Below are 13,915 nucleotides of genomic sequence, written 5' to 3'. Positions count from 1 at the left end.
CGTGATCGCTCTGCCTCACAAGAATTCTGCATTGTCTTTCCAAAAATACCTTCTTTCATCATTTTATACTTTCAATTTTTTTTCCTTCCTTTTTTTTCAACAATTTATTTCAGAATACCTTAATTTTCCGTTTCTTTTCTTCCAAATTAATGCAAAAAATGATACATTGTCATATTGCGACGCTTACATTATTCCAACGTTGTCGGGGACTTTAAGGAATTATTCCTCCGAATTGAAGATGGACGCCTCGACCGCCGCAAGGCTCCGGAAGAGGTTTTGGTTCGTTTTCATTGTTTTGTTCGTGTTATGGTACCTTTTGCTTTACGTGGTTGATTGGTCGGCTCTCCCAGGAAGAACGTCTACGGCCGAGAATTTCCAATCCGAGGCTATCCAATCGCACCCCGCAGATCCCTTGGATGCAACGACAGAGATTCCCTCGTCACACGGGCAAGACAACGTTAGCGTGCACGAAGAAACGCCTCCGCCGGAGAAGAAAGGGGATTTGGTACCAGATTTGGACGGCCTGGAGAAAGAATTGGAGCCTTTGTTGAAACAAAACAATGGGAAATCATCATGTTCGGGGAGATACGTTTATATGCACGATTTGCCTGCCCGGTTCAACGATGACTTGATAAAGCAATGTAAATTGTTGGATCCGTGGGTGGATATGTGCGCTTACACGGCCAACCAAGGATTGGGTATGGAGGTGGGGAATCCGGGGAAGATTGTCCAGGCAAGAGACTGGTTTTACACCCACCAGTTCTCGCTGGAACCCATATTTCACGCCCGGATGAAACAGTACGATTGTTTGACGAATGATTCCTACAAAGCCGCCGCCGTTTTCGTGCCGTACTATGCGGGTTTCGACGTCGCCCGCTACTTGTGGGCCGACTTCAACGCCTCCGTTCTAGACTCTGGCGCTCGGGATTTGGTAAACTGGCTCAGGGAGAGGCCGGAGTGGAAGGTTATGTGGGGGAAAGACCATTTCTTTATCGCCGGGAGAGTAACCTGGGATTTCCGACGGCTTGGTACTACCTGGGGCAACAGCTTACTAGTGATGCCGGAATCTGAGAACATGTCGGCGTTAACGATCGAGTCCAGCCCTTGGGACAAGAACGATTTTGCAATCCCGTACCCGACCGACTACCATCCCTCCTCCGACGAGGAGGTGGCCCAATGGCAGAGCAAAATGAGGAAACAGCGGCGGGGGACGCTCTTCTCGTTCGCCGGAGCGGAGAGGCCCAGCATGCAGGTAGGTAGGCAGGGATATCAATTGGATTAATCCATTGTTTTGTAGGCTTTTTAATTTTTTTTGTTAGGTTGAGTTGCCCCAACTTAAAATTACATGTCAGATTAATTGGGTGGGCGGGCTGAATCATTAAACTAAAATTGAATAATCAGATTGGACATCTACATTTGATAGAGCATGATATATATAGTTAAACTTATATATATATATTGGGTAGCTTGTGGGTTGGCTCATGGGATCGTAGCCCGCACAGACTAACCCGTATAGCCCGCCAACCTGCATGAGCTACACTAATGAGGCCGGCCTAAGTCCTAATTGTAATCTTAGTGACAAATTATTACATGAATCATAGTTCATATAATGTTGTGTAGACCATAACAAAAAGGGCAATTCTAAAATATTTAAACAAAATAATGTAATTTCAATACTCAAATAATGTATACATTATTTTTAATATAATAAAAATAAATTATTTGTATACTAAATATAACCGCAGTAGGTCGGATTAGGATTAGGTGGCAGATTTTGACCCATTTTACATGCAGGATCCCATACGAAGCCAAGTGATGAAACAATGCGTCCAATCGCGGCGAAAATGCAAGCTATTAGAATGCAAGAGCGAGGACAAGAACTGCGAGAAGGCAACCGACGTGATAAAATTGTTCCAGAGATCAATCTTCTGCTTACAACCCCCCGGAGACACATTCACCCGCCGCTCAATTTTCGACTCCATCCTCGCCGGCTGCATCCCCGTGCTCTTCAACCCCGCCTCCTTCTACGTCCAATACATCTGGCACCTCCCTAAAGACTTCACCAACTACTCTGTGCTCATCCCCGAAGACGACGTCAAGGAAAACAAGGTGAGCATCGAGAGAGTGCTGGCAAGAATCCCACGGCGTCGAGTTGCAGCCATGAGGGAGCAGGTTATACGCCTCATTCCCAAGGTGATATACGCGAACCCGAGGGGGAGGTTGAAGAGGGTGGAAGATGCGTTTGATTTAGCAGTGAAGGGAGTGATTGGGAGAGTGGAGAGGTTGAGGAACAAGGAGGAGAAGGAATTTGACGAGCAGAAAAGCTGGAAATATTATACGTTTGGAACAGTGGAGAAGCATGAGTGGGATCACTACTTTAGAAGGCGCAACTTAACGGCTAGATAGTTTCAAACTTAGATTATTAATTATATATATATGTGGGTTGGTACGTACGTGTATATATGTTAATGTTAACATATATATATATAGTTCAATTCAATTCTGCAATCCCAGGTCCGTTTATATTAATCTCACTTTGGCTTCAGGAAATTGTCTCATTTTTAATTTCATTACTCATATACTCCCATTGAATTCTGACTAATTTAAAATTGAATAAACAGTGGATCTTATTCCGAATGAATTTTTATTGTGACAATCACCCACCTTAAGTACACCTCAGTCCCGACAATTTGTGGAAGAAAAATTATGATGACTCAATTAACCAACAAGAGTTAGACTTTTGCTCATTGTGCTCAATGAGTTCCTCATTTTGAGAGTTGGTCTCACACTGTCACAATTCAGAATTGTCTTATTTTTAATTTCATTACTCATATAGTTGCATTCAATTCCGACTAATTTAAAATTAAATTAATAGTAGATCTTATTTCGAATGAATTTTTCTTGTAACAAAAAGATAGAATCGTCCACCATTATACCCCTGTCCGACAATTTGTGGAAGAGTAAATTATGATGACTCAACAGACCAATAAAAGTTACGGAGTATATTTTTGCTCACGCACTAGGCACAACAAGCCGCACAAGGAGCCCCTTCATTTGGAGAGGTTGCTCTCACACCGTTGAGACTCGAATGAGTTTTTCTAACGCATATTGTTTCATAAGGTTTTAATTCATTAATTTAAAAGAAATCAAACTTCTTTTATTCAAATCACAAGATGTTAGTACTGTGTGTGTAAACTCTATAATCCTATTAATCAACATGGATTTTGCTTTTTGCTTCTTAGAATATATTCCAACAAATATTTTACATCCGAAATTTACACCAAAGTGGCGTTTGTAGTCCAACGGTTAGGATAATTGCCTTCCAAGCAATAGATCCGGGTTCGACTCCCGGCAGACGCAATAAAAGTTGTAGGTTATTGTAGCTATATTTTTAGAATTTTTACAAATCGTGAGATAGCCAACTGTTAGGTTTTTTTTTTTGGCTCCAACTATTTAGGCACTGAAGGCATGTACAATAGCAAAAATCTATAATTCAAAATGTTTATTTAGCAAATTTCTTTGTAACGTTGTGGGCATACTTATCAATAATAGCTACAATTTAAAATTTAAAATGTTTATTTAGAAAATTTTCTTTGTAAACATATGTAAATTGTGTATTTTGAATCCGGATTCACAATGCAAGGTTGACCCGAATTCACATAATAATTTGTCAATTTTGGGCATACTTATGAACTTGGGCTCAATTCAACTAGTCAATTAATCTAAAATAAATAGAAACCTGCAAGGTGTAAAATTTGATTTCTACTATAAAAAAAAATAGGATTGGAGCAGTTTGTGAACCAAAGAAACAGACAACTAGTGCACGAAGTACATATCACATACACAATCTTCAAGTGGGAAAGAAAGCCAGTAAAAAAGGCTGCCCATTGCAATTGTTAAGTTCAGAAGCAATGGCTTATCAATAGCAAGAACAAAAAAAACACTATCACGAACTCAAAGCTAATGCTAGTGTTTTTAAACCGAGTGCAAAAATAATATTGCACAAGTTGCGGCTAAACCAACATTATCAATTCTAGAACTTCCATGTCCGGAGTGAAAAAAAATGGGCTCGTACATCTCGGCTAAAATAAACTTTAATCCTTATGCTAAAATAAGAGGCGACGGAAGGCAATACAAAAGTAGAGAAGCTTTTCTTCCTCAATGACTGAAGTGCATCAACAACATGGCAGGTCGGATCAGAAATGTAAGAGGCTGTATACCAGAGTCCAAACAAGCTGAAAGGCAAAACAGTTGATGAAAATGGTTAGCATGTCAATGAGCTATAATGCATTCTACTTAATTGCGTACTGACAGGAAAAGAAAGCTTAGATACCACAAAGAGTGTTATGGAAGCGAAAAGCCCCTCTTGCAGGAGAACTCCATGACCACCAAATTCTTCTTCATCAACTTTTAGTATCAGTGCATAATAACCATAGATAATCCCAGAGGATATTGCAAGAAACCTGAAAAAAAAAGAAGATAATTTGGTTAATTTGTTATATTATCTCAAGCCTAATTTGGGACCAAGGTTATATACATGCATTGTCCATATAAACAAGCATTATGATCACCAATAATCTTTTCAAACAATCCGAATTCATTGTTCATAAAGGCCAAATGCACAAAATGTATCATGAGCTAGGGCTCATCAAGCATGGTAAGCCTAGCATTTGTTCATCAAATTTCAAAGTAAATGTTTGTTACACCTAAGCCAAATGTTCATCCCTATAAGATGTGTTTGAACTAAATGTTCATTGGGGCTCACATAGCCATGTAAACTGTGAACCAGGACTCATAGTATACCAACCTGCCACCTGGGTTAAAAAGGTTTCAACTATGTAAAAACATACACAAGCATGTCTCCTAACAAGCATCTTTGAAAATTTAGAAACTCTAGTAGCATAACACTACTTGAATCAATTGTGAAAAGCCTCATAATATTAATTAAAATTTGTATTGCAATGAGGCCTCACTAAGGCTGTAAAAGGCGCTAGGCGCTCATCGGTCAATGGATGGGCACCTAGCGCCTAGGCGGGTGCCTAGGTATATAAAAATAATAATTTTTTCTTGCCGCTTATTTATTTTAGGCTTTAATATCAAAGCATAAAAGACCTTTCATTTGCTTCAAAGTTTCAATACCAAAGCATAAAAGACCTTTCATTTACTTAAGGCACTAAAGCATAAATTGTAGAGCCTAGGCACATAAAAAAATTGTTTTTGCCTTTCAATTACTTCAAGGCTATCAAAGAAAAAACAAAAATCCTTACTTTGCTCTTCTTTGTCTAATGGAAAAAATCTTGGCGGCCGAGTTGGGCTCCTAGTTGGCTGGCTAGTCGTCCGGCCAACTAAAAGGCGCCTAGGCCTGAAACCCCTTCGGCCTAGGGGCACCTAGGCCGATTTTTACAACAGTGGGCCTCACCTTAGCAACTTAGCCATAAGTTCACTATGCACATATCGGACCTCACTGTGCATGAAGGTAGTGGTCCTTCCTTAGAAGTTTCTAGCACTAGAACTTCCCAATAAAGGACAACTGTTGAAATAACTCCTACCCTGTTTAACTTTCCCGAAACTGGCCATAAAGGCCATCAGGAAATGAAATGGTCCAGGAAACTCAACAAGGTTACTGTAAATAGATCACCTGTAACTAATATTAGTTAGAAGCTATAGGACAGGATGCCTTCTGGTATACCAACACATTGCACATGAACATGACACAACTTACAGTAGTGCTAAATACTTAATAATATTATCAGCAAATGTGGTAAGGATATTAGAAGTATTAAAGAATAAACTTACAACATAAACCAGAAGCCACCAACCAAAGGAATCGCTCCCCAAATCAACCCACACAAAAGAGCTGTAGCTTGTCTGGTCCAATGCAATACATCACCCAGTTGATCCTGCAATAAGAGAATAAATACAATCAAAACTATATATCTACAAACAGCATTATAAAACCTAACAGTATAATGTCCAAGGGAAAATAAAGACTCCTCAGAAAACCTAAAGGTTTGATGCAACAAGCTCTGCAGCCAACCAGTAAAAAGTTCCATATCTCAATATTTTGCTTACGTTACAACGGCAAATCTGTAACAGGTCAGTCTATCATGTATCAAGTTGCACATTTTTCCAGGTTGCTTTGATTTTCTTTTTACCAGTCTCAATCACTCAATGCATCATCTACAATCAATTCTACTTTTCATTTATAGTTCTAAAGATCTTATTCCCCTAAAAAGTTAGAGTTGAATACAATGCTGTATAAATTGCCAACTAAAAAAGAATATCAAGTATTATCAGAAATGATTAGCCACCAGAGAATCTACTTTGATGCTAAACAGAATTTATTAACTTTCAAGATATGTCACTGTGGGTACATATTAAACAAAAAATATGTTTCTATTGGCATCAAAGACATGGCAATATTAGCACAGAACCTTTTACTCTCTAGTAACAGTCCATTAAATAGGGAAAAAAATAAAAGAATTCTTCAATAAATTATCCTTCTTTCTACCTATTTTGCCTTAATTAACAATAATTAAGAAACACACTAAGAGAATTGCAATACACAACATGGATAAACAAAATTTTGACCAAATTGGACGTAATATAAATAAACAAATGCAAGTATATTATCACAACAGTATGGCGAGGGAAACAACTAATTTCTAAAAAGAAGGAAAACAACCGCTAACAGATTCAGAGTTAGAACCTTGTCCCAAGAAGCGTCAGGATCAAACAGTTTTGCAAACTTGAACGGAGACAAGTGACCATTGTGATGGTGTTGCTGATTCTGAAGATTAGCCTTGGCCGATTTTCGCTCTTTCATGGTGAATTTCGACAGAAGCTTCCAAATTACTGGAGTTGACTACAAATCCCCGATCGGATCCGATTTAAAGGGTTAGGGTTTGAGTTAGGAAGACGATGATGCTAGGAAAGTTGAATGGTTGAAAGAAAGTAAACACCCAGCAGTAATAATATAATAAGAATTTAATTTTCCCTATTTTTCATCAATACAAAAAGAATAATGCTACTCTACTCTGTATTGCCTCTAGCAACTAGCAACTAGCAAGTGATGCCACTTTTATTTGGGCTATTTTTAAGCTATTTGTATCCTATAATATTTTTTAAAATAATGTATAATTATATCATAATATTTATAACTCAATTAAACCTTACAATTATGGACACAAGGATGTTAACACTGTTAAAGAAAATCCTCTCTGACAATCGTAAATATAAGAAATTGGAAAATGATAACAACAAATTACAAGAAAAAATAATCCACGTAGGATTAAACAATTACAAATCAAGAAGGTACCACGCTGAGTTGAGTGCCCTTGGAAGTTGACGGGTGAACTGCACGAACTTGGGTGGTTGTAAGTACGAGTCGCGTTGCCACTTCCCTTAAAACCTTATTTACCGCTTCCCGAGGTGCTGGAACGTTGCGGTCTAGGTTTCCCAGGATAAAACGTACTACGACTCCTGCGTTTGAGCACACAAACTTGGACCCTTGGAGCCCGGCGAACTAAAAGGAAACAAATATATAGTGAAGGGTGGGATCATAGCATTAAATCTGGCATAACTTGGACCCTTGGAGCCCGGCGAACTAAAAGGAAACAAATATATAGTGAAGGGTGGGATCATAGCATTAAATCTGGCATTTAACTTCCCATGTGTAACCTCCTTCCACTAGCGAAATATTTATATCCACAAATATATAGTGAAGGATGGAATTAATCACATTAATTCCGTAATACGGAGTGCCGGCGTACACGAGTCAAGCTCAATTTGGGATTTGATTTGCACCCCCCTGCGCGCGAAAGAGAGCATCTATGCTATACAAGTTAATTAGTCATGAAAGGACCCTTGTATATATAGTGGTGCAAAAGTTCATTCCAAACCAATGTGGGACAAAGCTACATAAGCTTTCCACACTTGAATTCCATCTCAAATGGGTCTATTTTGAGAATCAATTTCTCATTCACCCATTATCCATTTTGAGCGTATAATATATCGATCTCTTCGTCTAACTACGAAGAACCCGAATCCACTTTGACCCGACCCAAAATCGGAAGTGGACCCACATATATTTATACCATAAAATGGCCACTCAAAATGCCATTTTTAGAGCTATTTTCCAACAATCCCCCACATGAATGAAAATGATTTTCAAGGGAATTTTGAAATCGGAAACAACTGCGTTCAACGGTTGATTCCTGCATAGCAAAGGTAGGTGTAACCCTTTGAACCTTGCCTCGTGAGATCTATGTACTCTACTGGCTGTACGGTAGAACGCGATGTCTTTGAACCAACTGCCGTTTGTGTAGACATTGACAAATCTCACACAGGAACCTTCCAACCACGTTTTGTTCTCATGACTGTGCCCATTTTGGTCGTGGAACACCGTTCCTGGTTCTGCAAGAGTTTCTAAAGAATTAAGCCCAGTTTCAATTCTCCTTTGAAGCGACCCTCACTTCTCTCTCACATAGGTGATTCTTTCTCGAGTTTCCCGCAACTCAACATATGTCCATTTGACATTGCATACACAGCATATGTCAGATGACAATCGAATCATTAAAGCACTAGTGTGCTAGCCTCGATCGGGAGTCACTATTTTAACGAGGAGTGGTAGGGAGTCCGGGGACCCCCACAGTGACACACTATTCCATAGTTTAGTTGTCCCATTGAACCTAGGTGCCAGCTAGGTTGGGTATCCACTATGGAATTTTTAGTCCAAGGGCTTTAGACCCATTCCTCGTGCCAACTTCTCGACAACTTCTTTGCTCAACCCTTTGGTTAGCGGATCCGCTATATTGTCTATTGACCTCACGAAGTCAATCGAGACAACACCAGTTGCGAGGAGTTGTTTAATGGTGTTATGTCTACGACGCATATGTCTAGACTTACCATTATAAATCTGACTCCGTACTCTCCCAATTGTTGCTTGACTATCACAATGCACACAAATTGGAGGTACAGGTCTTTCCCAACTTGGAATATCTTCCAAAAAATGGCGTAGCCATTCAGCCTCTTCACAATACTTGTCCAAGGCAATCATTTCTGATTCCATTGTGGACCTAGCTATTACTGTTTGCTTGGAAGATTTCCATGCAACGGCTGCATCGGCTAGTGTGAACACATAACCACTCGTGGATTTAGAATCCTTAATGTCAGATATCCAGCTAGCATCGTTGTACCCTTCAAGTATAGCGGGATATCTTACATAGTGCAGTCCGAGATCACGAGTATACCTCAAGTATCTCATGACCTTTACTATTGCCTTCCAATGAATCACACCGGGATTGCTAGTATACCTACTAAGTTTACTAACAGCAAAGGCAATATCCGGCCTTGTACAGCTCATAAGATACAACAAGCTACCAATTACCCGAGCATACTCTACTTGAGAAATACACGCATCGTGGTTCTTGGTTAGTTGAACATTTGTATCAAATGGTGTTCTAGCCAATTGATTATCATCCTTGTTAAACCTTTCAAGGATTTTATCAACATAATGAGATTGGCTCAACACAAGATCATCAGGCCTCTTAATGATTTTAATCCCGAGGATTAAATCAACTAAACCCATATCCTTCATGTCAAATCTTGCATTTAACATGTTCTTGGTAGACTTGATCATTCGATCATTACTACCAATGATGAGTATATCATCCACATTCATTCGATCATTACTACCAATGATGAGTATATCATCCACATATAAACAAAGAATGACACCAATGATGAGTATATCATCCACATATAAACAAAGAATGACATAAATGATGAGTATATCATCCACATATAAACAAAGAATGACATAGCCATCGAGTATATCATCCACATATAAACAAAGAATGACATAGCCATCTACCATATCATCCACATATAAACAAAGAATGACATAGCCATCTACCATTTCTTTAACGTAGACACATTTGTCACTTTCGTTTATTTTAAATTCATTAGTTAACATCGAGTGGTCAAACTTCTCATGCCATTGCATAGGCGCTTGTTTCAAACCATAGAGCGATTTAACTAATTTACATACTTTCTTTTCTTGGCCCGGAACCACAAACCCCTCGGGTTGGTCCATATAGATTTCCTCATCTAATTCACCATTTAAGAAAGCTGTTTTCACATCCATTTGATGAACTTCCAAATTCCGCAATGCGGCTATCACATCCATTTGATGAACTTCCAAATTCCGCAATGCGGCTATGGCAAGGATCATCCTAATGGAGTTTATTCTCAATGCGGCTATGGCAAGGATCATCCTAATGGAGTTTATTCTCAATGCGGCTATGGCAAGGATCATCCTAATGGAGTTTATTCTCATCACAGGAGAATATGTATCGAAGTAATCAAGGCCTTCTCGTTGCCTGTAACCCTTGATTACAAGTCGAGCCTTATACTTCTCGATGGAATCATCTGGTTTCATTTTCCTTTTAAAAACCCACTTGGATCCTAAAGGTTTACAACCTGGAGGAAGATCAACAAGTTCCCAAGTGTGATTCTGTAGGATAGAATCCACTTCACTTTTGATCGCTTCCTTCCACATTGGACCCTCCGTAGAAGTCATAGCTTCTTTATAAGTCCGAGGTTCGTTTTCTATCAAACAAGAGAGAAAATCCGGTTCATTTTCTATCAAACAAGTTAGAGTATTCGAATCATACTCTAACAAGTAAGTTAGAAAATCGGGACCAAATGATTTTTCAACTCTCGCCCGTTTACTACGTCTCGGCTCGAGCTCGGGTTCTTCCTCAGAATACCCGATATCATTGTCCATAGCAACATCAATCTCTCGAAGTGATGTACCTGGTCCGTCCATCTCTCGAAGTGACATAGTCGGTCCGTCGACCTCTCGAAGTGACATACTTGGTATGTTGACCTCTCGAAGTGACGTACTTGGTCTGTCGACCTCTCGAAGTGACGTACTAGGTCTCTCAACCTCTCGAAGTAACGTACTTGGTCTTTCATTAGACCTACAAGGAAATACATTTTCAAAGAAACTTGCATTCCTTGATTCAATTATAGTGTTCTTATGTACATCCGGATTATGGGACTCGTGTACTAAGAACCGATAAACACTACTATTGTGTGCATATCCAATAAAAATACAATCCACCGTCTTTGGACCTATCTTTATTTTCTTTGGTGTTGGAACCAAAACTTTGGCAAGACACCCCCACACTTTGAGGTATTGGTAGGAAGGTTTCCTACCTTTCCACAGCTCATAAGGGGTCTTATCGAGCTTCTTGTGAGGTACCTTATTCAAAAGGTAATTACTTGTCAAAATTGCCTCACCCCACATGCTTTGAGGTAGGCCCGAACTTATAAGCATCGCATTCATCATCTCTTTCGATGTACGATTCTTACGTTCGGCAACACCATTCGATTGAGGTGCATAAGGTGCAGTACGCTTGTGTATTATTCCAACACTCGCACAGAAGTCACCGAGAGGTACTTCGTACTCCCCACCTCTATCGCTTCTAGCCTTTTTAATCTTTCGATTAAGTTGGTTTTCCACTTCATCCTTATAAAGAATGAACTTTTCCTTGGCTTCGTCTTTGCTCTTAAGCAAATACACATAGCAAAACCGTGTGCAATCATCGATAAACGTGATAAAATACTTATTACCATCTCTCGTTTGAATCGATCTAAAATCGCACAAATCACTATGTACCAATCCTAGTGGCTCAGTCTCCCTTTCAACCGATTTGAATGGAGCTTTAGTTAGTTTTGCCTCAACACAAATTTCACATTTATTTGTATTAACTTGAAATATAGGATATGGTTCATGCTAATTAATCTACGCATAGAATTGAAATTAACATGACCTAGCCTACCATGCCACAAATTGGAAGACTCAAGCAAATAAACAGAATTAACTTTACTTTTATTATTGATAATAGGCATTACATTGAGCTTAAAAAGCCCGTCAGTTACATAACCTTTACCAACAAACATCCCTAATTTCGACAAAACTACTTTGTCCGATTCAAAGACCATCTTGAATCCATGCTTGTTCAACAACGAGCCAGAAACAAGATTCTTCCTAAGGTCCGGAACATACAACAGATTATTCAATGTCAGTTCCTTCCCAGAAGTCATCTTCAGAATCACCTTGCTCACGCCCTCAACATTGGACTAAGCAGAATTTCCTATCCAGACCTTTTCACCCTCAATGGCTTCAAAGGTACTGAACATACCCCGGTTGCAACATAGATGCCTAGTTGCACCAGTGTCGATGAACCATTCGCGCGGGTTGGAACCCACCAAGTTCACATCGGTGACCATAGCCGAGAGGCTAATCTCAGCCACCTTTTGGCTCATATCACCAACCAAGTTGGCTTCAGAACCCTTGTTCTTTTTCTTTGGAGCCTTGCACTCCATGGACTTGTGGCCCAACTTGCCACAATTGTAGCATTTCCCTTGGAACTTGCCCTTGGAGACGCCACCTTTCGAACCCAGTTTTTTCTTGCCCTTCTTGGCCTTCTTGGAGCTTTGTCCGTGCTCCACCACGTTGTCTTTGGCACCTCCCACGAGAGGTCCTCTTCCGTCACTGGTCCTGTTTCCTTCCTCAACACGAAGTCGCTGGATCAGGTCCTCCAGACTCATCTCCTTCCGCTTGTGCTTCAAGTAGTTCTTGAAGTCCTTCCATCCCGGAGGCAGCAAGTGGATCATGGACGCCACTTGGAAGGCTTCACTGATTGGCATGCCCTCATCACGAATCTCTTCAAAGAGCAATTGCAACTCTTCAACTTGACTCAGCACGGTCTTTGAATCCACCATTTTGAAATCAAACAACCTGCCAACAACAAATTTCTTAGCTCCGGCATCCTCGCTTCGGTACTTGTGGTCCAAAGCGTCCCACAGTGCCTTAGCCGTGCCAATTTTACGATAAACATCGTAAAGGGAATCAACTAACCCATTCAGAATGTAGTTGCGGCAAAGGAAGTCAGAATCCTTCCAAAGCCCAACCGCCATTACAGAATGAGGGTCTTGTTCCTTCACCACTGGAACCGTCTCGGTCAAGAACCTTGACAAGCCGAGAGTAGGAAGTAGAACAACATCTTTTGCTGCCACCTCTTGAAAAATGATCCCGTAAACTTGTCCGGTTTTTCAGCCGAACCACTTGGTACCGTAGGTACCCTCATCGTGGGGATATACCCCTCCGAACTGACACCCCCTTGTGAACCTACGTTTACTGGTGCTTGGGAATGTGCAACATTGTTGCCGTTCCCCCCACTGTTGTTTTCGACAACATTAGGATTTTCATCCCCAAGGTTGGCTACTGGCAACACGTTTTCCATTTCTTTCCAGAAATCCGAGAGTCAGAAGGAGTAGAAGATAAATAAGGTTTAAAGATTGTTAAAGAAAATCCTCTCTGACAATCGGAAATATAAGAAATTGGAAAACGATAACAACAAATTACAAGGAAAAATAATCCACGTAGGATTAAACAATTACAAATCAAGAAGGTACCACGCTGGGTTGAGTGGCCTTGGAAGTTGACGGGTGAACTGCACGAACTTGGGTGGTTGTAAGTACGAGTCGCGTTGCCACTTTCCTTAAAACCTTATTTACAGCTTCCCGAGGTGCTGGAACGTTGCGGTCTAGGCTTCCCAGGATAAAACGTACTACGACTCCTATGTTTGAGCACACAAACTTGGAGCCCGGCGAACTAAAACTGTGAGATGAACGCAGATGGCTTGAAGGAAATGTGAGCAGAGTTTTGAGGGAGAAAGCAGTGTATGCCGTGTGTTCTTGGTGTATAGTTCAAACTTGCTGCTCACAACAAATATATAGTGAATGATGGGATCATAGCATTAAATTTGGCATTTAACTTCCCATGTGTAACCTCCTTCCACTAGCGAAATATTTATATCAACTAACTAGTCCATTATAAGAG

General features: G+C 40.2%; 2 protein-coding genes and 1 non-coding gene across 3 annotated transcripts; 2 read left to right on the top strand and 1 right to left on the bottom strand.

The window, feature by feature from the left end:
* Positions 1 to 238: 238 nt before the first annotated feature.
* Positions 239 to 2,406, top strand: LOC116024055 (probable xyloglucan galactosyltransferase GT11). The gene is made up of 2 exons (XM_031264958.1): positions 239 to 1,252; positions 1,795 to 2,406. The coding sequence occupies exons 1-2, from the start codon at positions 239 to 241 to the stop codon at positions 2,404 to 2,406; spliced, it is 1,626 nt and encodes a 541-aa protein (XP_031120818.1).
* Positions 2,407 to 3,288: 882 nt separating this feature from the next.
* On the top strand, positions 3,289 to 3,360 carry TRNAG-UCC. Its single transcript has one exon. It is a non-coding gene; the product is annotated as a tRNA-Gly (tRNA).
* A 447-nt stretch (positions 3,361 to 3,807) lies between these two features.
* LOC116025722 (uncharacterized protein RAB5IF homolog) lies at positions 3,808 to 6,964 on the bottom strand. The gene is made up of 4 exons (XM_031267056.1): positions 6,710 to 6,964; positions 5,797 to 5,900; positions 4,334 to 4,463; positions 3,808 to 4,235 (listed from the first exon to the last, which is right to left on the bottom strand). The coding sequence occupies exons 1-4, from the start codon at positions 6,824 to 6,826 to the stop codon at positions 4,197 to 4,199; spliced, it is 390 nt and encodes a 129-aa protein (XP_031122916.1). The 5' UTR covers positions 6,827 to 6,964; the 3' UTR covers positions 3,808 to 4,196.
* Between the last annotated feature and the right edge of the window lie 6,951 nt (positions 6,965 to 13,915).

Source organism: Ipomoea triloba, chromosome 7 (assembly GCF_003576645.1).
Source record: "Ipomoea triloba cultivar NCNSP0323 chromosome 7, ASM357664v1".
NCBI classification, from domain to species: domain Eukaryota; kingdom Viridiplantae; phylum Streptophyta; class Magnoliopsida; order Solanales; family Convolvulaceae; genus Ipomoea; species Ipomoea triloba.
This window is presented reverse-complemented; position numbering and strand designations above follow the sequence as displayed.